We start from the raw sequence: 26,853 nt of genomic DNA on the forward strand, positions 1-26,853 counted from the left end.
AACACAGAACAATGAACCTCAGAAATCACTTTACTAGTCCATCTATCAGGAACAAACAGTTTCCCCACTGGACAACGGTCAGGTTTATTAGCCTGAAATTCCTGAAGAACCCGTCGTAAATCAGGGGAGATGGCAGAGAGAATCACCCCTTCCTTCAGAATGCCGACCGGCTCAAGAACACCAGGGGAATCAGGAAAAAAACTCCTAGAGAGGGCATCAGCCTTAACATTCTTAGAACCCGGAAGATACGAGACCACAAAATCAAAACGGGAGAAAAACAGGGACCATCGAGCCTGTCTAGGATTCAGTCGTTTGGCAGACTCGAGGTAAATCAGATTCTTATGATCGGTCAGGACCACAATACGGTGCTTGGCCCCCTCAAGCCAATGTCGCCACTCCTCAAATGCCCACTTCATAGCCAACAACTCCCGATTGCCGACATCATAATTGCGTTCCGCAGGCGAAAACTTCCGAGAAAAGAAGGCACACGGTTTCATCAAGGAACCATCAGAATTCCTCTGAGACAAAACGGCCCCTGCCCCAATCTCAGACGCGTCAACCTCAACCTGAAATGGAAGAGAAACATCCGGCTGACGCAACACAGGGGCACAAGTAAATCGGCGTTTAAGCTCCTGAAAGCCAGAAACAGACGCAGAGGACCAATTCGTCACATCAGCGCCTTTCTTCGTCAAATCGGTCAGAGTTTTAACCACACTGGAGAAGTTGGCAATGAAACAACGATAAAAATTAGCAAAGCCCAACAATTTCTGAAGGCTCTTCACAGATGTGGGCTGAATCCAATCATGAATGGCCTGAACCTTAACCGGATCCATTTCTATAGATGAGGGAGAAAAAATGAAGCCCAAAAAAGAAACCTTCTGCACTTCGAAGAGGCACTTCGACCCCTTCACAAATAAAGCATTATTACGGAGGATCTGAAATACCATCCTGACCTGCTTCACATGAGACTCCCAATCATCGGAAAAAATCAAAATATCATCCAAATATACAACCATGAATTTATCAAGATAACTCCGAAAGATATCATGCATGAAGGACTGGAACACAGATGGGGCATTAGAGAGTCCGAATGGAATCACAAGGTATTCAAAATGGCCTTCGGGCGTATTAAATGCAGTTTTCCATTTGTCACCCTGCTTAATACGAATAAGATTATATGCCCCTCGAAGGTCAATCTTAGTAAACCAACCAGCCCCCTTAATTCTAGCAAATAAATCAGTAAGCAAAGGCAAAGGGTATTGAAATTTGACCGTGATCTTATTTAAGAAGCGATAATCAATACAGGGTCTCAAGGAGCCATCCTTCTTGGCAACAAAAAAAAAAAAAAAAACCTGCTCCCAATGGTGAAGAAGATGGCCGAATATGCCCTTTCTCCAAAGACTCCTTAATATAGCTCCGCATGGCGGCATGTTCTGGCACAGGCAGGTTGAAAAGTCGGCCCTTAGGGAACTTACAACCTGGAATCAAGTCAATAGCACAATCACAGTCCCTATGCGGTGGAAGGGAACTGGATTTGGGCTCATCGAATACATCCTGGAAATCTGACAAAAACTCAGAAATTTCAGAAGAGGGGGAAGAGGAAATTGACATCAAAGGAACATGACCATGAACCCCCTGACAACCCCAACTAGTCACAGACATAGATTTCCAATCTAACACCGGATTATGTACCTGTAACCATGGAAAACCCAGCACAATATCATCATGCAAATTATGCAACACCAGAAAACGACAATCTTCCTGATGGGCTGGCGCCATGCGCATGGTCAGCTGTGTCCAAAACTGAGGTTTATTTATAGCCAACGGTGTAGCATCAATCCCCCTTAAAGGAATAGGGTTCCGCAAAGGCTGCAAGGGGAAACCACAACGTCTGGCAAATTCCAAGTCCATTAAGTTCAGAGCGGTGCCCGAATCCACAAATGCCATGACAGAAAATGACGATAATGAGCAGATCAGGGTCACAGAACACAGAAATTTAGGTTGTACAGTACTGATGGTAACAGAACTAGCGATTCTCTTTGTACGCTTAGGGCAATCAGAAATAACATGAGCAGAATCGCCGCAGTAAAAACACAACCTATTCTGACGCCTGAATCTTTGTCGTTCAGCTCTAGACAAAATCCTATCACACTGCATAGGCTCAGGGCTCCGCTCGGAGGACAACGCCACAGCGTGCACAACTCTGCGCTCGCGCAAGCGCCGATCAATCTGAATGGCCAGAGACATAGAATCACTCAGACCAGCAGGCGTGGGGAACCCCACCATAACATCTTTAACGGATTCAGAAAGACCCTTTCTGAAAATTGCCGCCAAGGCATCCTCATTCCATTTAGTCAACACCGACTATTTTCTAAATTTCTGGCAATACGATTCTGCCGCCTCTTGACCCTGACATAGGGCCAACAAGGTCTTCTCTGCATGATCCACTGAATTAGGTTCATCGTACAATAACCCTAGCGCCTGGAAAATGGTGTCTACATCAAGCTATGCCGGATTCCCAGATTCCAGGGAAAATGCCGAATCCTGAGGATCACCACGCAGCAGGGAAATAACAATCTTAACCTGCTGAATGGAATCACCAGAAGAACGGGGTTTCAGAGCAAAAAACAGTTTACAGTTATTTTTAAAGCTTTTTTGATGCGGAGCCCTGCATCAAAGCAGGGGATCTGACCTCGGACGTACTATCCCGTCCGAGGTCAGATAGGGGTTAAAAGGTGCAAAAAAAAAAAAAGCTGACTAACTGCTCAGAAGACACAACAAACATGGAAAGGTCACAACTACATATAGTCAAGCGAAAAGAAAAAAGGTGTAGGAGTAAAAGGAGGAGGAGACACAGATATAGGCATGTCATGCCCTTCTAAAATCAAGAAAGGCTGGAGTAAAAATCTAAGCTCACGTTACCAACACCCAGACGTCTTGACAAAAAAAAATAAAATATATCTTTAGGTAGAATGGCGGCGGGTCCATTCAAAACACTTTCCTTAGAAGACGTAGTGGTACCCCCGTTGGGAGTTGTGCCAAAAAATGAACCCAATACATTCAGACTAATCCACCATTTGTCATATCTAAGGGGCAGGTCAGTAAACGACAACATCGACGTGGAACCAAGTACAATACTATGTACTGTACCTCCTTTGACGAGGCAATCAGGCGGGTCAAGAAGTTGGTAAGGGGCACCCTAATGGTCAAAACAGACATTGAGGGGGCATTCCAGTTACTACCTGTGCCGCCGAATAGTGTCCTCCCATTGGGCTGCTTCTGTGAAGGAGCATACTACATAGATTGCTGTTTGCCCATGGGGTGCTCCATATCCTGCTCACTATTTGAGGCGTTTAGTTGCTTCCTCGAATGTGTCATCATGGACGTTTGTAAGGCGGCACATATTATCCATTACCTCGACGACTTCTTATGCCTGGGCCCAAAAGATTCGCCGCAGTGTAAAAACACACGGTAGTCCACCTGTGAGAAGGAGAGAGCTGGAGGGAGAGTGGACACCCCAGAGCCAAGGGGTTAGATTGAGAAAGAAAGAAGGCGGTGTAGCTTGGGTCATGGGTGGGGTACGCTGCTGAGTAGCACTAAATTCTACTAGGCCCAAACGGATTTCCTGGGCTAGATGCCGTTACAAAATAGTAGTTAGGTAAACAGGCGGTGTAGCTTGCTTCATGGGTGGGGTACGCTGCTGAGTATCACTAAATTCTACTAGGCCCAATCGGATTTCCTGGGCTAGATGCCGTTACAAAATAGTAGTTAGGTAAACAGGCGGTGTAGCTTGCTTCATGGGTGAAGTACGCTGCTGAGTAGCACCAAATTCTATTAGGCCCAAAAGGATTTCCTGGGCTACATGCCGTTAAAAATAGTACTTCGGTAAACAGGCGGTGGGTGGCTGGGCTACTCTGCTGACTAGCAGACACTGAAGCTTTGGAGCAGACCTCTGAATCCCAGGCCATAGTATGAGGAAACAACAACTCTGCAAACGACCCCACCCACCTGGAATTGACGATGGCAAAGTCATATAAAACTCAGCAAGGGGACTAAATAAGAGAGTCTCAATTTTTTCCAAAAATTCGGCCACAGACACCACTTAAGTGGCATCAATTTCTCCAGAGTTTTTTTAAAACGGTTGGTGAGGTGATTTTCAAAAATCATCAAGCTTTTAGTCTCCCCAAAATGACACAGGGGTAGAAAAGTCCTTGCTGATCCAGGATTTGTTCATCTTGATGAACGTTAGTCTGTCTACATTGTCACTGGACAGCTGTGTGTGTTTATCTGTCAGCACACCACCAGCAGCGAGAAAACGCTGGCTGCGGGGCACGACAAGATCTCCAAGTCGTGAGTGGCGAGCTCAGGCCATTTTTCAAGATTGAAAGCCCAAAATGAGCAAGGGTCCAGTTCCCCAGTCATGGCATCGATGTTAACTTGGAGATATTCTTGTACCATCCTCTCTAAGCGTTGGCTGTGCGTCAGACTTCTTGTCTCCTGTGGCCTTGCAAAGGATGGTCTAAAAAAAATCTTGAAACAATTGGAAAAAATTGCTGTTACCACCAGATACGATGTTACTGTTACGGTTTGAGTGATGACTCGATAGTCCCACGGATGGCAAGTTATAACTCAGAGATTGACTACGTGCACCACTGTGTTTTGTGAAAAAGCAGATGTTAGATTCTGTAACAGTCTCTGCTGATTCTCCTGCATGCGTGAATCCCTTTCTATGGCAGGAATTATTTCGCCAAATTTGCTTTTGTTCCGGAGATCTAAGAGTGTGGCAACCCAGTAGTCGGCATTACTTCGGTTTCTGACAATCCGAGGGTCATGTTGCAGGTAGTGCAGCAAGAAGGCACTCCTGTGTCTTGCGCATCCATGAAGACCAAGTCCTTGTTGTCTTGGTGGTGGCGAGGTGAGAATCATGCTTCCTTCGTCTGCCCTCTCCCCCCAACCTCGCACAACAGAAATTTGATCAAGGTCTCCCTTATCTGATGAGTCTTCCATGCCCAGCGCCAGTTCGTCGTCCACTTCTTCCTCGCCTCCTGCACCTTCCTCAGTTTGGCTGCTACCATGCGCCCTCGGTAACCCCTCTCCCCCAGCCTCCAATGCCAGCCGCCTTGGTGCTGCCAACCTTCTTGACCTTGGAGATATGATCCCTTCCGCATACGACTCCTCCTGTTCCTCCTCCTCTTGTTCCACCACCTGACTCCGAACACTGTGTAAGGTGTGCTCCAGCATGTAAATCACCGGAATGGTCATGCTGATAATGGCATCGTCAGCACTAAACATCTTCGTTGCTATTTCAAAACTGTGCAGAAGGGTGCATAGGTCCCTGATCTGAGACCACTGCTGCAGCGTGATTTGCCCCACCTCTTGATCTCGTTGGCCCAGGCTATACTTCATAACGTATTGCACCAGGTCTCGTCGGTGCTGCCACAGTCGCTGCAACATGTGCAGAGTTGAATTCTACCGTGTGGGCACATCGCATTTCAGCCGGTGAACTGGCAGGCCCAACGACTTCTGTAGAGATGCAAGTCGTCGAGCTGCGGGATGCGAATGGCGGAAGTGAGCACACAGCAACTGTGCCCTCTGCAGAAGCCCATCTAGTCCGGGATGGTGGGGTAAAAATTGCTGGACAACCAGGTTCAAAACGTGAGCCATACAAGGCACGTGTGTGACATTGCCCTGGCGAAGGGCCGCACCCAGGTTTGCAGCATTGTTGCACACAGCCTTCCCTGGCTGCAGTTTGAGTGGAGACAACCATTGATGGAACTCGGTCTCCAGAGCTGACCACAACTCCTCAGCTGTGTGACTCACATTTCCCAGACATTTCAATGTAAACACTGCCTGATGTCGTTGAGCCCTGGTGACAGCATAGTGAGGAGGTGTGCAGGATTCCTTCTGCGCAGTTACAACGCGGGTGGCATTACCAGACAGGCTTTGGGTGCAGGTGGAGGACCGAGAGAAGGTTGAGGAGGCAGAAGTAGTGGAGGAACTTCTAGATACAGAGGATCGATGAGCAACTCGTGGCGATGGCAAGACTTGGACAGCAGCCCCTTCTCCTGATGTCGCCGTAGTTACCCAGTGCCCAGTCACCGACATGTAACGCCCCTGTCCATGTCTATTCATCCAAGTGTCTGTGGTGAAATGCACCCTGTCACACAGAGTTTCTCAAGGAATCGGTGATATTGTGTGCGACATGCTGGTGTAGCGCAGGCACAGCTTTCTTTGAGAAGTAGTGGCGACTGGGCATCTGGTACTGGGGCACTGCGACGGACATAAGGTCTCGAAACTCCTCTGTCCACCAGGCGGAAAGTCAGCATTTCTTTAGCCAACAGCTTGCTGATGGAGAAATTCAACCTCTTAGCTTTGTCATGGCTAGGAGGAAATGGTCTTTTACTTGTCCACATCTGAGGGACTGAGGGCTGGCTGCCGTGCTTAGACGGAGTTGAGTAGGGTGTCCCCGGCAAACTACTGGTCTGTGAGGAAGGTGCAGGTGGAGATGTTATATTGCCTTGATCAAAATGTGGTGTCAATGTCGGAGTGCTCAACACCAGCAGGTGTTTCCACTAGCAAATGTCCTGACGATCTGCCAATCACACTGGCTGTTGCGGGTAAAGAGGTGGAAGGTCTGCATCCAAAACCATGTGTGACTGCTGTCCCCACAGTCACAGAGGATGAAGAGGACGCGGATGCACTTGATGGGGCAGACGATGGTTGACCCGGCCCACTAGGCCACATTGTAGCACAGTGAGCTTCCCACTGCAACTTATGCCTCATATCCATGTGATGGTTCATGCATGAAGTACTCAAGCTAATGATTTTTTGGCCTCTACTGAGATTTTGTTGACAAATGTTCCAGACAACATGAGTTGTGTCATCCTTTGCGATGTCAAAAAATGCCCAGGCTATGCAAGGCTTAGAGCCTGTGCGACCTGAAGAGCCACCACGACTTCTGGTCTGAGGCACAGTTGGGGTTGAGGATGCAGTTGTTTACGTGCTTCCAGTACTCCATCTCTGTCCAGGAAGGCGCACCGTTACCTCGTCGTCAGACTCGTCACTAGCATCCTCCTCCACCTCCTCTGCTGACCTCATGGACAGGTGGACTGGGGTTGACAGTAAGTGGGGTCTACAACCTCGTCATCATCATCCTGTGTGTTCTCACACCCGTCGTCCTCAGAGCCAATCTCTTCCTGCCCTGACCGAAAAGTCAAGTTTTCGTTCCAATCAGGTATCTCAGTCTTATCATCATCTTCCTCATTGTCTTCACCAACAGGAGTTACAGTTTGGGAACGAGGGTCTACACTATGCTCAGAACCTTCTTCATCTGGGCCTGGATCCGACTCACAAAGATTCTGGGCATCAGCGCAGATCATTTCCTCGTCTGGATTCACAGAAACTCTGAAGCAGACCTCTGATTCCCAGGCTATAGTATGCATACACAGCTCTACAGACTCAACTATGTATGTTACCCCATGCTCAGACAGGCAGCTGGAGACTTGGGAGCTGTGAGGAAGCAAGTGCGATTGGGGTGACAACTCTGATGACTGGAGTAGTTGTGATGTTGAAGTTGACATGGAGGAGAGCCCACTTGAATGAGCACTTGATATCCGTTCAAGCACCTGCTGTTTTTGTGCCTCATCTGGAATTTTTGGCGATGCTTGTAGCGATGGTCGTAAGAAAGGGATCATATCAGATTGTCCACGAAAAGAAGTAGACATCTTACTTTGGCTGAAAGATGGTCTTTCTTCTGCAGATGTTACTGTTGCTTTACCACCTACCCCACGGACACAACCTTTTTTTTCCCTTTCCAACAGCAGCAGGTCTTTTGCCACTCATTTTAGTGCTAAACTAATTGGCAACTCTGTATCTGTAGTTGTTGGCACAACAACCGATGGATGAAAACTGAGCAGAACTGAGTGGCCAAACTGTGGTACTAGGCCCAAGACTAATAACTGGATTAGATGCAGTGAAAATAGAGATACACAGGCTGTGTAGTTAGTTTCACAGGCGGGCTACTCTGCTGACGTGCAGACACTGCTCCTAGGCCCTAAACTAATAACTGGATTAGATGCAGTGAAAATAGAGATACACAGGCAGTATAGTTTGTTTCATAGGCGGGCTACTCTGCTGACGTGCAGACACTGCTCCTAGGCCCTAAACTATTAACTGGATTAGATGCAGCAAAAATAGAGATACACAGGCGGTGTAGTTAGTTTCACAGGCGGGCTACTCAGATGACTATCAGACAATGATACTAGCCCAACAGGATTGGCTGAGCTAGATTACACCAAATGCTGTTACAAACACTTGCACAGTACTGGCACAGACCTGACTGGCAAACAGTGCTATGAACTGCTGTAACCTACCCTAAAATGGGCTGATATTACAACTAGTCCCGACTCCTACTGATTCCCTAAACCTATCTCTCTGACAATTCACTCCAAAAAAACACTCTGTCTGTATAGCGGCCACAGCAGCAGCGGTGCCGTCTAACACTAAGCTGCAGCAGTGAGGAAATGGTGGCGACGGGGCAAATAGCTGGTTCTTATAGGGCAAGGACATGTGACATACACAGCCAATGACACATGCCCTTGCTTGTGTGCATCACATGCACATTGCTGTGTGTGTGCGCACTGCTGATAGGCTGAGAGACTGCACCTCCTCACTGTAAATGCGGGAAAGAAAAAAAAAAAAATGGAGATCGGTATTATTTCAGCACAGATCTATCCCCTGCCCCCCCCACCCACTATACACTGAAACAGTCTATTAATGATAAACAGTTTTAATGTGCAAATTAAGCGAGGCTTTTGCTGAACGAACAGTTATCGAACAGAAACTCGAACAGCCGAATTTTAAGCAAATTGTTCGGGTTCGAACGACTCGACCACCGCCCAAAACAGCTCGAATTTGAGATTGGCGAACAGTTCGACTCGAATACTGCTCATCTCTAATGATGATGCCAAACAAGTTTCTTTTTTTTTTTCAATTTTCTAATATTCTTTTGTTTGAACTGAGAAAGGAGTGAATTAAACTGTTTTACTTTTTTTAAACCCGATCATTTTTATGTTTTTTTCTTCCCCTTTAGCAATATACAGTAGCCGCCGGACGAGACCCGGAGGGTGAGAGGTAGGCAGGCATGACACTGGCAGGGAGGGGGGAGAAAATGACATAGGGGATGTGACATAAGCAGAGGTGGAGACGGGGGCAAAAAAAAAAAAAAAAAAAGGATACGGCGAGGGGCCGGAGCCCTCTTTGACCAAGGACGTCTGGACAGCAAGTCACCCAGCACGCTGGCCCCCTTCTCCTTACCGGCCTGGATGTCATCGCCAGGCTTTAGGTAGCTGCCAGCGCTCACCCTCCAGGATGGCTGGAGAGCATAGCAGAAGGTATCCTGGGGGGTGATGGTGGTGGTTTCGGCCAGGGCCCATGGGCGGTTGCAGGGTGAGCAGGGCCGGCGTCCCAGAGCGGGCAGGGAGCAGGGCCCCAAAAGAGGAAGGCTGGGGGTTCCCTTACAGCGAGCTGTAAGAGCCAGGGGTTGGCGGGCACCAGCCGGCAGATGCTGCATGTTCCATTAAAGGGAAGGTGCCACCAGTTTTCTTGTATTTTGATTTTTGTGAAATTAAGCTTAAAATAGTAATTAAAATGTATTAATGCAATGTTTGCACTGTTTGCAAACATTTCTATATGAAAAATATGATATATTTTTCTACAAATATACATATTTACCACTAGGGGGAGCATTTTCCGTTTTAGACCTCAAGCAGCTATAGTAAGATTTAGCAGCTTTACTCTTTGCTGGAAAATTGGGGCAGTAACTGCTGACATCACCATTTCCCTCCCCTTTTGGGTGGTCTAATATCCCTGGGGCAGAATGAAGAGCAGCATCACAGGGCGCCATTTTGGGTGTGACTGCCCTGTGACCTGCTATCATCTCATTGGCATTTTTCGGGGCAATGAAGATAGGGGTATTGGTAGCACCAGGCAGAGCAAAAGCTGAGGGCATTCCAGCCGAAGACATCATGGCTACTCAGAAGGGATTAGAATTTTTGATCAGAAGATCAAAAACAGATAAGGTGGAAAAGGAAAAAGGGTGCTATTAGGAAAGGTAAGCGGTTCTTCATGTGTCCTGTGAGATGTTTTGAGGGATTCATGGCCACCAGGCCTCAACAGGCTGCTGTGTCACGAGGACGAGTCCTTCTTGTCTAAGTACCAATTCATTAGAGTGTTCCAAAAGTGCTTGGTAAGGACAGGCAATTATACGGGCCATCCTGTCCACATCGGAGCTGCAACTGAGGAAGCTGTGGGAGGGCTGAGCCCAGAAATAGTAAGGATGATTGGCCGGAGGGAGTCGCAACGATACAGCTCCTACGTACGACCTCAAGGATACGAGGGAGCCAAGCCGTCCAGGGTATAGAACATCTTACTAATATATTCTTTGGTTTGTTGCAGGACAAGTTCCAATCGTGATCTGGATCCTAGGACATTCTTATGTTTTCTAGGGAGCACGGCGGGCTGACAGACGGATGAACGAGAGACGGTTGGGTTTCACAAGGGAAAGGGCGGTGATTAGGTGGCTAGGGTATAGGGGTTTGACATTGGGGTGGGTGTTTCATGAGTTTTATCGGGCAGTGTACCTCTATGGAGTCCCAGATATAGTAGTCTTACATGTACGGGGTAATGATTTGGGATCTAGCTCAGGAAGGGGACTGATTATCAACATCAAAAAGGATGTAAGGCAGCTGGGGTTGATGTATTCAAATATGAGTGTGGTGTGGTCTGACATGGTACCTAGAAAAAAGTGGCGGGGGGCGCGATCAGTGAAAAAGATTAACAAGGCCCGGGTTCAGTCAACAACGAGGTATCCAAATTTATTGTGCAGAATGGGGGAGTGGCGATACGCCATGTCCGGCTAGATTCAACGGAAAGATTACTGGTTAGCAGATGGGGTGCACTTGAACGCACTGGGGACGGATTTGTGTATCGGGGGGTTGCAGGAGGGGATACGGAGGGCCACAGCATTGCTGGTTGGTAGGGTCTCGAGCACTTGAAGGGGGTTAAGATGCTCTTAGTGTGGCGTTAGTGGGTCCTCGAAGTTGGTCAAAATTATGGAATGGAGAATTCTTGCATTGCGGGGATGCCCTTCATTGGATGGTCATTTGTTGGTGGTGGTCTGGTGAGACTTGGGTGATACTCGGCGAGGCAAGTCGGGTATTGGGAGAGGGGGGGAGAAGAAGTGAGGTAAGGGGGGGAGGGGCTGTGGCTTGTCCTTTGTCCTGAGACGAAAGGGGGGGGGGGGGAGGTGTCTGGTGGGTGAAAGTCACGGGAGGTCGACCTTGCCAGGGTCAAGAAACAACACTTCATTATGCAATATCTACGAGAATTTCTTTTAACAATTAATAATAATTAATAATAATTTTTATTTATATAGCGCCAACATATTCCGCAGCGCTTTACAAATTATAGAGGGGACTTGTACAGACAATAGACATTACAGCATAACAGAAATACAGTTCAAAACAGATACCAGGAGGAATGAGGGCCCTGCTCGCAAGCTTACAAACTATGGGGAAAAGGGGAGACACGAGAGGTGGATGGTAACAATTGCAATTATTTCTTTGTTTCCCTAGGGACTTGATCTTGCAATGGTTTGGCTGCCGGTAACATGTATTATTGCAGTATACAGTATAATTCACAATCTCCGGTAACCTCAAGCCGAGCTGGGCCACATGGAAACAAAAAGATGATGGTGAGATGCTCCAGGACAGTTACAGGCAGATGTAATAGGGAGCACCCACTGTATGATGGGCTCAGAACATTACATACACCCATAGGGGGGTAAGGGCATGAATGAGACTTTTTTTTTTTTTTTTTTAGACACTTTCAATAGACAGCAGGTACAACTTAATCCAGTTTGCAATTATAAAAGAATTCAGGAGGTTTATTGGCTCAATAAATATCTTGTAAAAATGTAAGATGCAAAAAGGGCAGCCAGCAGATCTGAAAAGGAGGTAAGACTACCAGGAGGACAGAAGCAAGGACAGAGGAGCATTTGTTTCAGTGTCTTCATACAATAAAAGCATTCACAAGCTTGGAAGGGCTTGTGGTTCATTCAGGTTTTTACCCTCCCAGAGAGCGAGAAATGTGGCAGAGAATACTGCATACCTCGTGGTCCGGGATTTCAGAAGATAAGGTCCGGCCTAGGATCACTGCAGTCAGGTACGTCCAGCATCGAGCAGTATTGGGAAGATTGTATCCTCCTAAGATGGAGAAAAGCAGCTATGAAGCTCGGAGCACTCAGGACTTGGCTCCACATCGTCTGAACTACTCTACTGTGGTATTTTAGAACAATAAAAGACCATTAGCATGAAAGGATGATGGCGAGCGTCAGGGGAGCCCTGCAAAGAGGGGGTCAGAAGTGCTGTCTATCATCTGTGGAAGCTGACAAGTCAACATCCATAAATGCTGAGGACGGAACCGCACAAGCTCATCGTCGACAGGACCAGAGACTGGACCAGAGACAGGACCAGCAACGCAAAAGCACAGAAAGCAGGGCTATATATATCAAAACTATCTAGGTCCCTACCTTCTGCCACATTCCGATTAGGAAAAAAACATGAAAAAAGCAAAATGATCATAGACCCTGTAGTAAGTACTACATTTTTCGCATTATAAGATGCACTTTTTGCCTCCAAAAATGTGGAGGAAAATGGGGGGTGCATCTTATAGTCCAGATGTACCTGCTCTCACTGTGGATTTGGAGGTGGGGGAGTGAGTGGGTCACAGGAGGCAGGAGCCGGCGGCTGCAGCGAGTTCCTGTGCCCGCTGCTAAAGAGAAATGAATATTCACTGCTCCACATGTCCATAGGTGTGGGGAACAGTGAGTATTCACTGAGTGAGTATTCTGGCAGCTGTGCTCTATTTGAAAAGCAGCGCAAGACGTCACTGCAAAACTTACAAGCAGCTGCTGGCATCAGAAAGACACTACGAGAAAGCACAGGGAAGATAAGTAGAATGGTTTATGGTTTTTTTCATTTTTCTGATGTGGGCCATACATACCAAAATGGGGATGGGGGCCAATCATACCAGGATAACAATGGAGCAATAAATACCAGGACAGAGATGGGGACCCTGCATACCAGGGGGCATGCCTACCAAGATAGGGATGAGTGGGTCATGCATACCAGGAAAGGGATGAGGGGGCCATGCACATCAGGATAGGCATGAGGGGGCCATGCCTATCAGGATAGGGGGTGAGGGGGCCATGCCTACCAGGATAGGGATGAGGGGGTCATACATTCCACGATAGGGATGAGGGCCATGCATACCAGGGTAGGAATGAGGGGGCCATGCATACCAGGAAAGGGATGAGGGAGCCATGCATATCAGGATAGGCGTGAGGGGGCCATGCCTACCAGGATAGGGGGTGAGGGGGCCATGCCTGCCAGGATAGGGATGAGGGGGTCATGCATTCCACGATAGGGATGAGGGCCATGCATACCAGGGTAGGAATGAGGGGGCCATGTATAGCAGTATAGGGATGAGGGGATCATGCATTCAAGGATAGGGATGAGAAGGACCATGCATACTAGGATAGGGATGAGGAGCCATATATACTAGGATAGGGATGAGGGAGCCATGCATACCAGGATAGTGATGAGGAGCCATATATAGCAGGATAGGGGTGAGAGGGTCATGCATACCAAGATAGGGATGAGGAGCCCATGCCTACCAGGATAGGGATGAGGAGCCATATATACCAAGATAGGGATGAGGAGGCCATGCATACCAGGATAGGGATGAGGGGACCATATATACCAGGATAAGGAACATTAGTACAGAATTGACCACAGTTTTTGCTTCAGCTTTTTTTCTAATTTCCTCCTTTAAAACCTAGGTGAGTCTCACGGTCCGGTGCATCTTATAGTCCAAAAAATACGGTAAATAGTAATAGGGTCAATAAAGCCCCTTCTGGCATGTCATCTACAGTATGTACTGTAGCTTCCCATGGACAAGTGTGTGCACAGTCGACCCCCGTCCTGCTGGGTACACCTTGTAGTGGTAGGATGGTTTTTAAGCATTTTTTATTAGAAAAAAAATAAATGTAAACTAAGTACTGTATGTTAGTTATACGTACTATTATTATTGACTTTCTATAGGGTATATGCTTTTTCTGGAGTTTTGTCTGTGACATTGCCACAGTGTGAACGCACTCTTACTGCACATATACCAGCTCAAGCTCTGGCTCATGTCTTCGCTTTTCTTCCAATAACGAAGCAGAATTCTAATGAGAATATGTGTTCACCTCCTCCTAGGACCAGAGTCGGCAGCTGCCACTGTAACACGTACTTCAGGCACTTCCCAATGCCCTCCGGCGTCATGTTGAATGAACACATGGGGTCTCCTGCAATCGTATCGGCCCCCAACTGTAAAACAACGGCTTCTGGGTTAAACGTCGTAAACACTTCCTTCAGCACACTGGAAGAGAAAGGACATTTCATACACTGAAATGTTATCAACCTTTATAAGAAACAGTTATTTAGGGGAAAAAAAAGGTAACAATCATTTTAGTTTTTTTCATAAATCACATGAAAATAAGAATCTTTGTAATATACAGTACAGACCAAAAGTTTGGACACACCTTCTCATTTACAGATTTTTCTGTATTTTCATGACTATGAAAATTGGACATTCACACTGAAGGCATCAAAACTATGAATTAACACATGTAGAATTATATACTTAACAAAAAAGTGTGAACCAACTGAAATTATGTCTTATATCCTAGGTTCTTCAATGTAGCCACCTTTTGCTTTGATGACTGCTTTGCACACTCTTGGCATTCTCTTGATGATCTTCAAGAGGTAGTCACTGGGAATGGTTTTCACTTCACAGGTGTGCCCTGTCAGGTTTAATAAGTGGGATTTCTTGCCTTATAAATGGGGTTGGGACCATCAGTTGTGTTGAGCAGAAGTCTGGTGGATACACAGCTGATAGTCCTACTGAATAGACTGTTAGCTGTTTTTTTCTTGCCATAATACAAATTCTAAGTAAAGAAAAACAAGTGGCCATCATTACTTTAAGAAATGAAGGTCAGTCAGTCCAAAAAAATTGGGCAAACTTTGAAAGTGTTCCCAAGTGCAGTGGCAAAAACCATCAAGTGCTACAAAGAAACTGGCTCACATGAGGACTGCCCCAGGAAAGGAAGACCAAGAGTCACCTCTGCTTCTGAGGATACGTTTATCCGAGTCACCAGCCTCAGAAATCGCAGGTTAACGGCAGCTCAGATTAGAGACCAGGTCAATGCCACATAGTTCTAGCAGGAGACACATCTCTACAACAACTATTAAGAGGAGACTTTGTGCAGCAGGCCTTCATGGTAAAATAGCTGCTAGGAAACCACTGCTAAGGACAGGCAACAAGCAGAAGAGACTTGTTTGGGCTAAAGAACACAAGGAATGGACATTAGACCAGTGGAAATCTGTGCTTTGGTCTGATGAGTCCAAATTTGAGATCTTTGGTTCCAACCACAGTGTCTATGTGCAACGCAGAAAAGGTGAACGGATGGACTCTACATGCCTGGTTCCCACCGTGAAGCATGGAGGAGGAGGTGTGATGGTGTGCGGGTGCTTTGCTGGTGACACTGTTGGGGGTTTATTCAAAATTGAAGGCATACTGAGCCAGCATGGCTACCACAGCATGTTGCAGCAGCATGCTATTCTATCGGGTTTGCGTTTAGTTGGACCATCATTTATTTTTCAACAGGACAATGACACCAAACACACCTCCAGGCTGTGTAAGGGCTATTTGACCAAGAAGGAGAGTGATGGGGTGCTACGCCAGATGACCTGGCCTCCATAGTCACCAGACCTGAACCCAATCGAGATGGTTTGGGGTGAGATGGACCGCAGAGTGAAGGCAAAAGGGCCAACAAGTGCTAAGCATCTCTGGGAACTCCTTCAAGATTGTTGGAAGACCATTCCCGGTGACTACCTCTTGAAGCTCATCAAGAGAATGCCAAGAGTGTGCAAAGCAGTCATCAAAGCAAAAGGTGGCTACTTTGTAGGACCTAGAATATAAGACATAATTTCAGCTGTTTCACACTTTTCTGTTAAGTATATAATTCCACATTTGTTAATTCATAGTTTTGATGCCTTCAGTGTGAATTTACAATTTTCATAGTCCTGAAAATACTGAAAAATCTTTAAATGAGGTGTGTCCAAACTTTTGGTCTGTACTGTATATTTTCTAAGAAATCTGCATCTTTCTCCCCCCAGCCTGGTCTTTCACTTTGTGTTCAGTGTATACAGAGTTTCACACTACTGAGAAGGGAGATGGAAGTTGGTGCCTATAAGATTCTATGGAGGGGATGGAGATAGACGCAGAAACAGACATTGTGCTGCAAGTTCTCCTGACATGACAATCACACTTGAAATTACAAACACTGGTAGGTGCTCCAGACACTGTGCCATCATTGTCGAAGATCAGAATACCCCTTTAGAGATTATTTTGAATTATTTCACTCTCGCACAGGAGTAGGCACATGGTGGTTTAACCAACTATTAATTTCTTTGTAGGTCTCCATCAAAATTAGCCTCTTTCCTCTACCTTTAGCTAAGTAAGGGGTCTAAATAATGACAATACCTCCACATGATGTACATTGATGGTGCGTGTCCATTAAGTTAACTTTCCAGTTACAGAAAAGTTCTATTCCCAAGCAGTGTGTTAAAAAACCAACAACAATCTGGCAATAGTCCTCCTCCCCAGGTCCAGCAGTGCAGTCTAAGCCACCTCCTAGTCATTGTCTGCTGTGCTGGCAACAGGATGTCGGCCCTGCACACAAACAACAGATACCGGGGGCGCGGAAGAGACTTGGCGAGGGGCCTGGGGATTTTGAGTACAGGATATTTCTTTTATTTAAACAATATACACCTGGGTATACAAATTTTCGGAAACCGGAAAACCTCTTAAATACACCAATTACCGTATATACTCGAGTATAAGCCGACCCCCCTAATTTTGCCACAAAAAAACTGGAAAAACTTTAAGGGAACCTGTCACCCCGAAAATCGCGGGTGACGTAAGCCCACCGGCATCAGGGGCTTATCTACAGCATTCTGTAATGCTATAGATAAGCCCCCGATGTTACCTGAAAAAGGAGAAAAAGACGTTATATTATACTCACCCAGGGGCGGTCCCGCTGCTGGTCAGGTCGGATGGGCGTCTCTGGTCCGCTGCGGCGCCTCCCATCTTCATTACAAGATGTCCTCTTCTGATCTTCAGCCACGGTTCCGGCGCAGGCGTACTTTGCTCTGCCCTGTTGAGGGCAGACAAAGTACTGCAGTGCGCAGACGCCGGGCCTCTGACCTTTCCGGCGCTTGCGCACTGCAGTACTATCCTCTGCCCTCAAGAGGGCAGAGCAAAGTACGCCTGCGCCGGAGCCATGGCTGAAGATCAGAAGAGGACGTCTTGTAATGAAGATGGGAGGCGCCGCAGCGGACCAGAGACGCCCATCTGACCTGACCAGCAGCGGGACCGCCCCTGGGTGAGTATAATATAACGTCTTTTTCTCCTCTTTCAGGTAACATCGGGGGCTTATCTACAGCATTACAGAATGCTGCAGATAAGCCCCTGATGCCGGTGGGCTTACCTCACCCGCGATTTTCGGGGTGACAGGTTCCCTTTAATGACTCAAGTATAAGCCTAGGGTAGAAAATGCAGCAGCTACTGTTAAATTTCAAAAATATAATGCTCCATAAAGTTCATGATGGGCCCATATAATGCTCCATACAGTTGATGGTGGGCCCATATAATGCTCCATACAGTTGATGATGGGCCCATACAGTTGATGATGGGCCCATGTAATGCTCCATAAAGTTGATGATGTGCCCATAAGATGCTCCATAGAAAAATATGCCCCATGTAATGCTCCATACATTTCATTATTGCCCCATAGATGCTCCATATAAAGCTGTGCCATATAGAATGCTCCATACAATTCATTATTGCCCCATAGATGCTCCATATAAAGCTGTGCCATATAGAATGTTCCATACATTTCATTATTGCCCCATAGATGCTCCATATAAAGCTGTGCCATATAGAATGCTCCATATAATTCATTATTGCCCCATAGATGCTCCATATAAAGCTGTGCCATATAGAATGCTCCATACATTTCATTATTGCCCCATAGATGCTCCATATAAAGCTGTGCCACATAGAATACTCCATACATTTCATTATTGTCCCATAGATGCTCCATATACAGCTGTGCCACATAGAATGCTCCATACATTTCATTATTGCCCCATAGATGCTCCATATAAAGCTGTGCCATATAGAATGCTCCATACAATTCATTATTGCCCCATAGATGCTCCATATAAAGCTGTGCCATATAGAATGTTCCATACATTTCATTATTGCCCCATAGATGCTCCATATAAAGCTGTGCCATATAGAATGCTCCATACATTTCATTACTGTCCCATAGATGCTCCATATAAAGCTGTGCCACGTAGAATGCTCCATACATTTCATTATTGCCCCATAAGATGTTCCATATAAAGCTGTGCCATATAGAATGCTCCATACATTTCATTATTGCCCCATAGATGCTCCATATAAAGCTGTGCCATATAGAATGCTCCATACATTTCATTATTGCCCCATAAGATGATCCATATATAGCTGTGCCATATAGAATGCTCCATACATTTCATTATTGCCCCATAAGATGATCCATATATAGCGGTGCCACATGTAATGCTGCTGCTGCAATAAAAAAAATAAAAAAAAGACATACTCACCTCTCCTTGCTTGCTGCCCACTGCTCCTCAGCGTCCCGTCTAAACACACTGACTGTTCAGGCAGAGGGCGGCGCGCACACTAATACGTCATTGCGCCCTCTGACCTGAACAGTCACTGCAAGAGGACGGGAAGACGGAGCGGCGGGTGGAACGCGGACAGGTGACTATGACATACTCACTTGCTCCGGCGTGGTTCCTGTCAGCTTCTCCCGGACAGATGATCTCCGGCGCCCGCAGCTTCTTCCTGTAGTAAGCGGTCACGTGGGACCGCTCATTACATGAATGAATATGCGGCTCCACCCCTATGGGAGTGGAGTCCATATTCATTACTTTAATGAGCGGTCCCACGTGACCGCTGAACAGACGAAGAGCTGCGGCACCCAGAGACCATGGGACAGGCAGGGACAGCGACAGGAGCGCTGGGACTAGGTGAGTATATGACAGTCATCTCTCCCCCTCACCCGCCGACCCCACCGCCGATCATGACTCGAGTATAAGCCGAGGGGACTTTCAGCCCAAAAATTTGGGCTGAAAATCTCAGCTTATACTCGAGTATATACGGTATTTTTTTTGTTAATGTACATGTACCCAGTATTTTTGAGAGGGAGCCCCGAGCAGAGTACATCATGAAGGACACCAATCAGAGTGGCTCGTATTAGCGGCACCTGGGGCAGCCAATAGAAATGCAACACTAGCACAGGTGAGTGGTCGTAAAAGAAAACATAACTCAACAGTTCAGCGAGTATGTGTGAGTACATGCGGGTTATGCGTGAGCACCGATGATTATGTGTGAGCATGCATGGGTAATGTGAGTATGTATCAGTTATGCGAGTATGTATAAGTATGTATGCATTATGTGAGCATGTCTGTGAGTATGTTGAGTATGTATGAGTTGTGTATGTATGTGAGGGGAACCATATGTGGGGGCCGTTATGTATTCCCCAGATCATGCTTAGAAGCATACTGAACCACTGGAGGGTCTTGTGATTACAGCCATGGCTGTGGTTACCATGTAAATTAAAATTAAGTGTGGACTGGGTGCAGTTATTTCACCAAGTCAGTTTAGGAAAACCAGTATCAGGCTTTTATTTTTGGAGAGACTTGTAGGATGGTAGTGGATGGTCTCCCTCCAGTCCGGGTCTTACAATTGACCCAAGGCCACAGTTTTCATTTAAATCTGCAGTAAGATTTGTGTGTGTTAGTTTGTGCTTGGATTTCATATGTAGCAGAGCTGTAGATGTTGTGGACGTATGCCTGGCTGGCTGAAGCCAACAAAGACCAGAGCCTGCAACATTAGCAAACATGTTAGCACCCCAGAACCTTAAAGGGGTGCAAGGGCCAGCGGCACTGGACTTTCTTTCACGTGTTCCCGGCTGCGATCTGGAGGAGAGCAATTTTTATGTGTGCAATATTTGGACAATAAAGAATGCATTTTTCAACTCACCTGGGTCACGGTCTCGATACATTCATGGGAATAAATGCCGCTGCCTTACAGCGTATGTATAAGCATGCACCAGCATGTGCAGCTATGCACCAGTGTGTGCAGCTATGCACCAGCGTGTGTAAGTATGTACGAGCGTGTAAAAGTAAGTACGAGTGTGTATATGTACCATTGTGTAAAAGTATTTACGAGTGCGTAAAAGTACGAGTGCGTAAAAGAACGAGTGCGTAAAAGAACGAGTGCGTAAAAGAACGAGTGCGTAAAAGTACGAGTGCGTAAAAGTACGAGTGTGTACAAGTACGAGTGTGTATAAGTACAAGTGTGTATAAGTACGAGTGCGTGTAAGTACGAGCGTGTATAAGTAGGGGCATGTCTAAGTACTAGTGTGTACAAGTAACTAAGTGTGTAAGTACGTACAAACGTGTATAAGTATGTACGAGTGTGTATAAGTATGTACGCGTGTGTATATGTACGAGTGTGTACAAGCATGTACGAGTGTGGTGTGTATCAGTATGTACAAGAACAGGTGCTCACAATCAGTCACACCCTGCTAGGAGCAGCACCTGTCTTGTGAGCTCCAGCACTTCCAGGAGGAGGCTCATAGTCTGCCTCACTTCTCCCCAGGGAGAGGCAGGCTTCATTGGGAGGCCGGCATGACTTCCCAGGCTTCTGTTCCCCGGTCTGTGCTGGCGGGGGACAGAGAGCAGCAGCAGCAGCAACCGGCCCCGGAGGGAGTGAGGAGGTCAGGACGGGTGGGAAAAACCATACCCACCAACACCAACCCTGAGATGGCTCATCGTCCGCCCAGAGATGGAGACAGGGGCACCCCAGGAAGAATAGCCCAGGAGGCATACGAGCTCCAACGAGTCCACAAGTTCCTTCTCCTCCCGAGTGGTCGCCATGTTACGAGAGGACGAGGATGCTGGCAAAGCACTGACCGGGCTGAAGGTGGAGCAGCAGAAAGCCTGGATCCTGAACACTTCAGCCTCCAATAAGGAAAGACCCGCGACCTCCCAGAGGTTTTAAGCCCCCAGAGATGAAGTGGTCCGGTTGGTGCTCCTCCGGAAGGGGATTGAGAAAAGCGCAGGTCCCTTCCTGGAGAGGTTTAAGAACCAGCGGCGGTTCTCAGAAATGAAGAGGTTAAATACCTCAGGAGAGCCGCCGGCGTCCTAAGCGAGGAGGAGAAGGAGAACGACGATGTGGCTGTGACTGGAGTCCCACAAGCTGGTACAAGCCGGGAGAGTGAGTCACAGAACCAACAGAAGGGAAGCGGCCTCCTGGCACGGCTAGAGGACTCCAACAGCACAGGCTTGAGTGTCAGTGGAGGAAGAGGAGTGCGGTCTGCTAGAGGAGATCCAAGAGCTGGAGTCTCCAGTGAACCTGGACTGCTTTTCCTTTGGTGAGGATGAACCAGCAGAGGAGACAAAGACGAGGAAGAAGACCATGGAGACTGCACGACAGGTTTTGAGTTACCAATATGTACCGATGTCTGATGTTACACCTACCACCTCCTGTGAAAACCCCACCAAAACTAAAGGCACGGGCTCTGCAGTGAGTCCGGGGCATAGGCAAGGTGGCGAGAGGAGGAGGAGGTCCGGCGATGCTGCCGTCTGTGCGGGGGAAATACAGGGGGCGAGGCTGTGGAGGTATTCATGGCGCCAGACATAGGGGACCCCGGGGAGTTTCCCTCCCTGTCCTCTGGAGGCCGGGGGGATGTCCAAGCCATTGCGGAAGGGGGACGGTGTGGGTAGACTCCATCCCTGCTCACTGCAGCTGAGCCGGCCGACGCCGGAACTGTGGGGGGCAGGTCCGAGGAACACGGTGCAGTGAAAAGGGGGAGCACTGTTGTGACAGGGGTGCAGTGGGCCTCAACGGAGAAAAGGCACGTGGCTGTGACAGGGGAGCAGCGTGTCAAAAAAAATCACAGAAAAAGCAGGAAAAATCATCTGCAGGGAACACTGGGCACCCTGCCACGACTGGGGGACAGTGCGCTCCAGCATCCAAGCGTGACACCAAGACAATGAAGTCTGTGGGTACAGGGCAGTCAGCGGTGCCTAACAAGTAGCGGGCCCAAAATAATAAAGTACAAACTGCTGCAGTAGGGGGGCAGGGCGCTCCAGAGACACAACAGAGAGCCAGCACCAATCAAGGGAAAACGGGTGTGATGCTGCACCCCCTCCTCGGTCCAGAAGGTGTGAGTACAGAGATGCCAGACACAAGCGAGGAAGGAATGGATGTGACTGTGGAAGGTGCAGAGAACAGTGGGACAAATTGTGGTGAGAATACTGGTAACAAAGTGACAGGAGGTGGTGGTAATAGTAAGGGGAATGAAAGGAGATGTTTAGAAAATGATAGTAGTAGTAGTGGAGTGAATGATGGGAGTAGTGGAGTTGCAAATGATGGGAGTAGTGGTGGAGTGAATGAGGAGAGCAGCACTGGTGTTGGTGGAGGGGAACTAGGTAATGGTCCCACTGCCCTCATGGCGGTGGCGGGGGCTTCAGCCTCAAGCTATTCAGGAGCCGTTACTGTTGGGGGTAGTAGTGCGCCCTTGTCTGGTGACCCTGAGGATGGTGACTTGCAATAGTGCTTCCTGGACGCCCTGAGGAAAGGGGAGAATTCCATCAATGTAGAGGGGAGGGAGGTTGATCTCTCTTTCTGGATTGGGAGACACGGTCTTTCCGCCTTCCAAGATAGAGGGGCAGAGATTGTCTGGTCTCTGCCGACACCGGGGCAGAGGAGTAACGGTTGGAACATGGCGCATCTCCAGTGGATAGGCAAGGATGCCTGTCCTGATCGGTCAAAGGTTGCTGAGCTCCTGCTGGGGATGGGCTTCGCGTCATATGACATCTTCGACTTGATCCATCCTTATGGGACCTCCTACTTCAATGTCAGCTTCGTGAGACCAGAGGGCCTTGAGCGTTTCTGGTCTCGACATGAGCTGGCTCGGGGTCACCCCGAATAGAAGGGTTTCTTCCCTGTTGCGATAACCCGCCAGAACTAAGGAAGGTGACCATTTTGACCAGTAACGACATCTCCACCTGTGTTGGACGATACACCGACATCGTCGGAATTCCCGAAAAGGCCCTCGATGACCATGGGATCTGGTCAGGGGCCTGGACCTTCATGGTGAAATTGAAGGTTTCAGGAAACTCCGTTACCCATGTCCCTTCCTCAACATTTTGGGGAGGGACGGGATCTTGATTTTCTACTGGGGGCATTCTAAGGTCTGTCACAGGTGAGACAACCCCACACACTTCAGTGCACAGTGTACCACCCAGAAATGCGCACTGTGTGGGTACCTCAGCCATCTTGCTTGCTACCTGTGCCAGGATTATGTCTAACTTGTGTGGTGACCTCGGTCACCTGTTCAGTCGCTGTACGCGTTCCTTTGCCAATGCGGTCCAGAAAGCAGCGAGTGCGGGACAGACGAAAGCTGTGAATAATCTCACCAGTGAAGGGACAAGTAGGGGCAGAGGAGGCAGGGGACTGATGAGGAGCAGGCTGCCGCCATCCAATATCAGGCGGCAGGAGCAGCATCGTGGGAACAGGCGGCAGGGAGTAATGACCCTAAACTCCGACCAGTGTACTTCACTTGCAGCTGAGGATCCTAAAGACAGCGAATTGAGCGAGGAAGTCAAGAGACTTGAAAGGGAGGAGCAAAAGGACAAAATGTCTTCCCAGGAACCTTCATCCGGTGACCGTCTGTATGAGGGAGAGCGGGAGTGGTCACAGCAAAAGAAAAAAGGTAACAGGAAAACAACCAAGGAAAACAGGGGTCCGGGCCTCAAACCTCCTCCTTGGAGTGCGACTCCTCTGACTCTGTAACCTTGATCCAGATGCCATTGGAATGTCCAGACCCCCCCCCTGGTGGATCTCTCTAACCGGTTCCGGGCACTACAGACCTCCCCTCCAGAGGGGGGCAAAGGGGACCCAGAGCTGGCGGTTGCGGACAAGGTAGTTGGGGCTCAGGAGGTCACTGGGTCTTCTTCTCAGCAGGCAAATAAAAAGCCCTCTGGGGGGGGGGGGGGGAGGGACTACCTCAGGACCACCAGAAAAGGGCCAGAGTTTATGTAAGGAGAGAGTGGATTAGTCTGTTTGTCTAAAGAACACTATAAGCTCATCATAGTCAGAGGAAAAGGGTGAAAGTGTTGGGGGTGGGAAGAAAAAGGCTATCTAATTCAATCAATCATGATAGCGGCACCCACACCGTTGATGCTGGCAACCATTAATGTCACCAGCATAAAGTCAGAAGCACCAAGGTACACGGCCTTTCATTTTCTCGACCAATTTGACGCTGACATTTCGTTTTTGCAGACCAAGTTGATTGACCTATCAACCATGCATAAAGCAAGGCGGGAGTGGAGGCATGGGCCCTCCTACTGGTCTCTTGCGGCCGAGCCGTATAGCGGGGTGGCGGTCCTTTTAAAACCGCAACGGCTGAATGCAGACAATTGATCGAATTAGAAATGGGGAGATGCTTGATCCTAGATGTCTCCATGGGGGGGACAGGAGCTTTGGCTCATTAACATCTATGGTCCCCAGTACAAGTGGGACCAAGTGCACGAAGCACTTCCTGCTTCATTGTCCCTTTAATACAGAGGTGTACAACAGGGTGGAAGCTTCCATTGGTTGGCCGCGGCTGGCCACTCTGTCCTTTGCAGAGTGGGCCTATGGAGCGTTCAGAGACCTCGGGAGAAGGGACCGAGCCACTTTATTCTTAGTCAGCACATTGGTAAGGTACTTCAGGTTCCAGTATCAGCTCTATGATGATGACACCAAATTATACACTTTTTTTCCCCCGACATCACCCCTACCCTAATTCAAAATACCAAGGATTGTCTGTCTGCTGTCTCTAACATCATGTCCTCCCTCTACCTGAAACTAAATCTCTCCAAAACGGAACTTCTTGTGTTTCTCCCTTCTACTAACCTCACTCTACCCAACATCGAAATTACCCTGGAGGGTACAACCATAACTCCCAAGCAGCATGCCCGCTGTCTTGGGGTCATGTCATGCCAATAACGGCGATAAGGGCAGGACGGCGTACTGGGACCCGCACCTGTCCCTGCCACTATAATGGGGCCCTGGCTTTCTCTTATTACAGGGGTACCTATGATGGTTAGGAGGCCTGAGCCGCCAGCGTATCAGTCTCCTGTGCAGGCCCTATCAGTGGCCCCCTCTCCCCCCCTAGGGAGGTGGACTGCACCAGTGTATAAATACAACAATAAACAGGTTATACAGACAAGGTAACTAAAAGTCTCAAACTCACCAAATGCTGACACAACCACAGAGGAAACACAGAGATGGGAAGAGAAGGAAAAAACTAGGAAGGAAAACAGGTTTAACATGCAACCAAAACAGCAGACACCAATCTCTGTAAATAAACCTCCAAGCTCCAACACTATGCTCCTTCAACCTCCAAGCCAGACAGCAGAACTGATCACTGACAATAGCTGTAGTCAAGGCTGGGTCTATATAGAGGAGGAGATTACAAAATCCACTTCAGCTAAGAGACCCAGCTCACAGCAACTCAGCAAGAAGGTTAACTTTTGCACTGCTGGCACAAAGCAGCCAGGTCAAAATACAGGAGAAGAGCTTCTGTTCACTGTGTGAACGAGGCCCAGAGCGCTGCGGTTCTCTGGAACCTCTCTGTCGCGGTAGCTCCGTGACAGGTCATATTCGACACTGAACTTTCCTTTAATCCCTATATCCGATCACTCACTCGCTCTTGTCACCTGCATCTTAAAAACATTTCCAGAATCCGACTTTGTCTTACCGTTGAAACTTCGTTATACCAAGAAACAGAAAGATGATCGGCACAGAGCTTCACTATAGCGCAATTGGAGATTCGCTTAAACGATCTGTTTCAGAAGGACAGATGAGGTCTCCCTTGCTGTGAGCTGCGGGTGGTGCTATGCAATCGTCAGAGTTTTGTACAAGACCATATAATGAGAAGAAAAATGATGCAGCACTCACCCTTGCGCTTCTTCCAAGTGTGCTCTTTATTCAGCAAAACATACTATGCATAGTATGAACTGGCATACGCAGTGATCTGTGAGGGAGCGAGAGTGAGGAGAGACCGGACGACAGCTGTTTCGCGCTACGGCGCTTCTACAGGTCCATGCTAAAAACAGGTGATGTCGTTTCCTCCAGGGAGGAAACGACATCACCTGTTTTCAGCATGGACCTGTAGAAGCGCCGTAGCGCGAAACAGCTGTCGTCCGGTCTCTCCTCACTCTCGCTCCCTCACAGATCACTGCGTATGCCAGTTCATACTATGCATAGTATGTTTTGCTGAATAAAGAGCACACTTGGAAGAAGCGCAAGGGTGAGTGCTGCATCATTTTTCTTCTCATTACCGTTGAAACTGCTAAGACTCTTGCTGTCGCTCTTATTTATTCCCATCTGGACTACTGCAACTCTCTTCTGATCAGTCTCCCTCTTACCAAACTTTCTCCTCTCCAATCCATCTTGAATGCTGCAGCCAGAGTCATATTTATGTCCAGCAGCTTCACCGATGCCTCCATCTTGTGCCAGTCATTACACTGGCTACCCATTCGCTACAGGGTCCAGTATAAACTCATCTCTCTCACCCAC

The 26,853-nt window shown here is 47.9% G+C and overlaps 1 protein-coding gene across 1 annotated transcript in view; it reads right to left on the reverse strand.

Annotated features, from left to right (window-relative positions):
- The window catches only part of HDAC8 (histone deacetylase 8), a 222,145-nt gene that overhangs the window by 39,394 nt on the left and 155,898 nt on the right, over positions 1-26,853 (reverse strand). The window contains exons 8-9 of the mRNA XM_069748671.1: positions 14,309-14,481; positions 12,169-12,263 (exon numbers count right to left, since the gene is read on the reverse strand). Of these exons, the coding sequence (XP_069604772.1) occupies positions 12,169-12,263; positions 14,309-14,481 (268 nt within the window). The remainder of the gene's footprint in view (positions 1-12,168; positions 12,264-14,308; positions 14,482-26,853) is intronic.

Source organism: Ranitomeya imitator, chromosome 2, assembly GCF_032444005.1.
Source record: "Ranitomeya imitator isolate aRanImi1 chromosome 2, aRanImi1.pri, whole genome shotgun sequence".
In the NCBI taxonomy this organism is placed as follows: domain Eukaryota; kingdom Metazoa; phylum Chordata; class Amphibia; order Anura; family Dendrobatidae; genus Ranitomeya; species Ranitomeya imitator.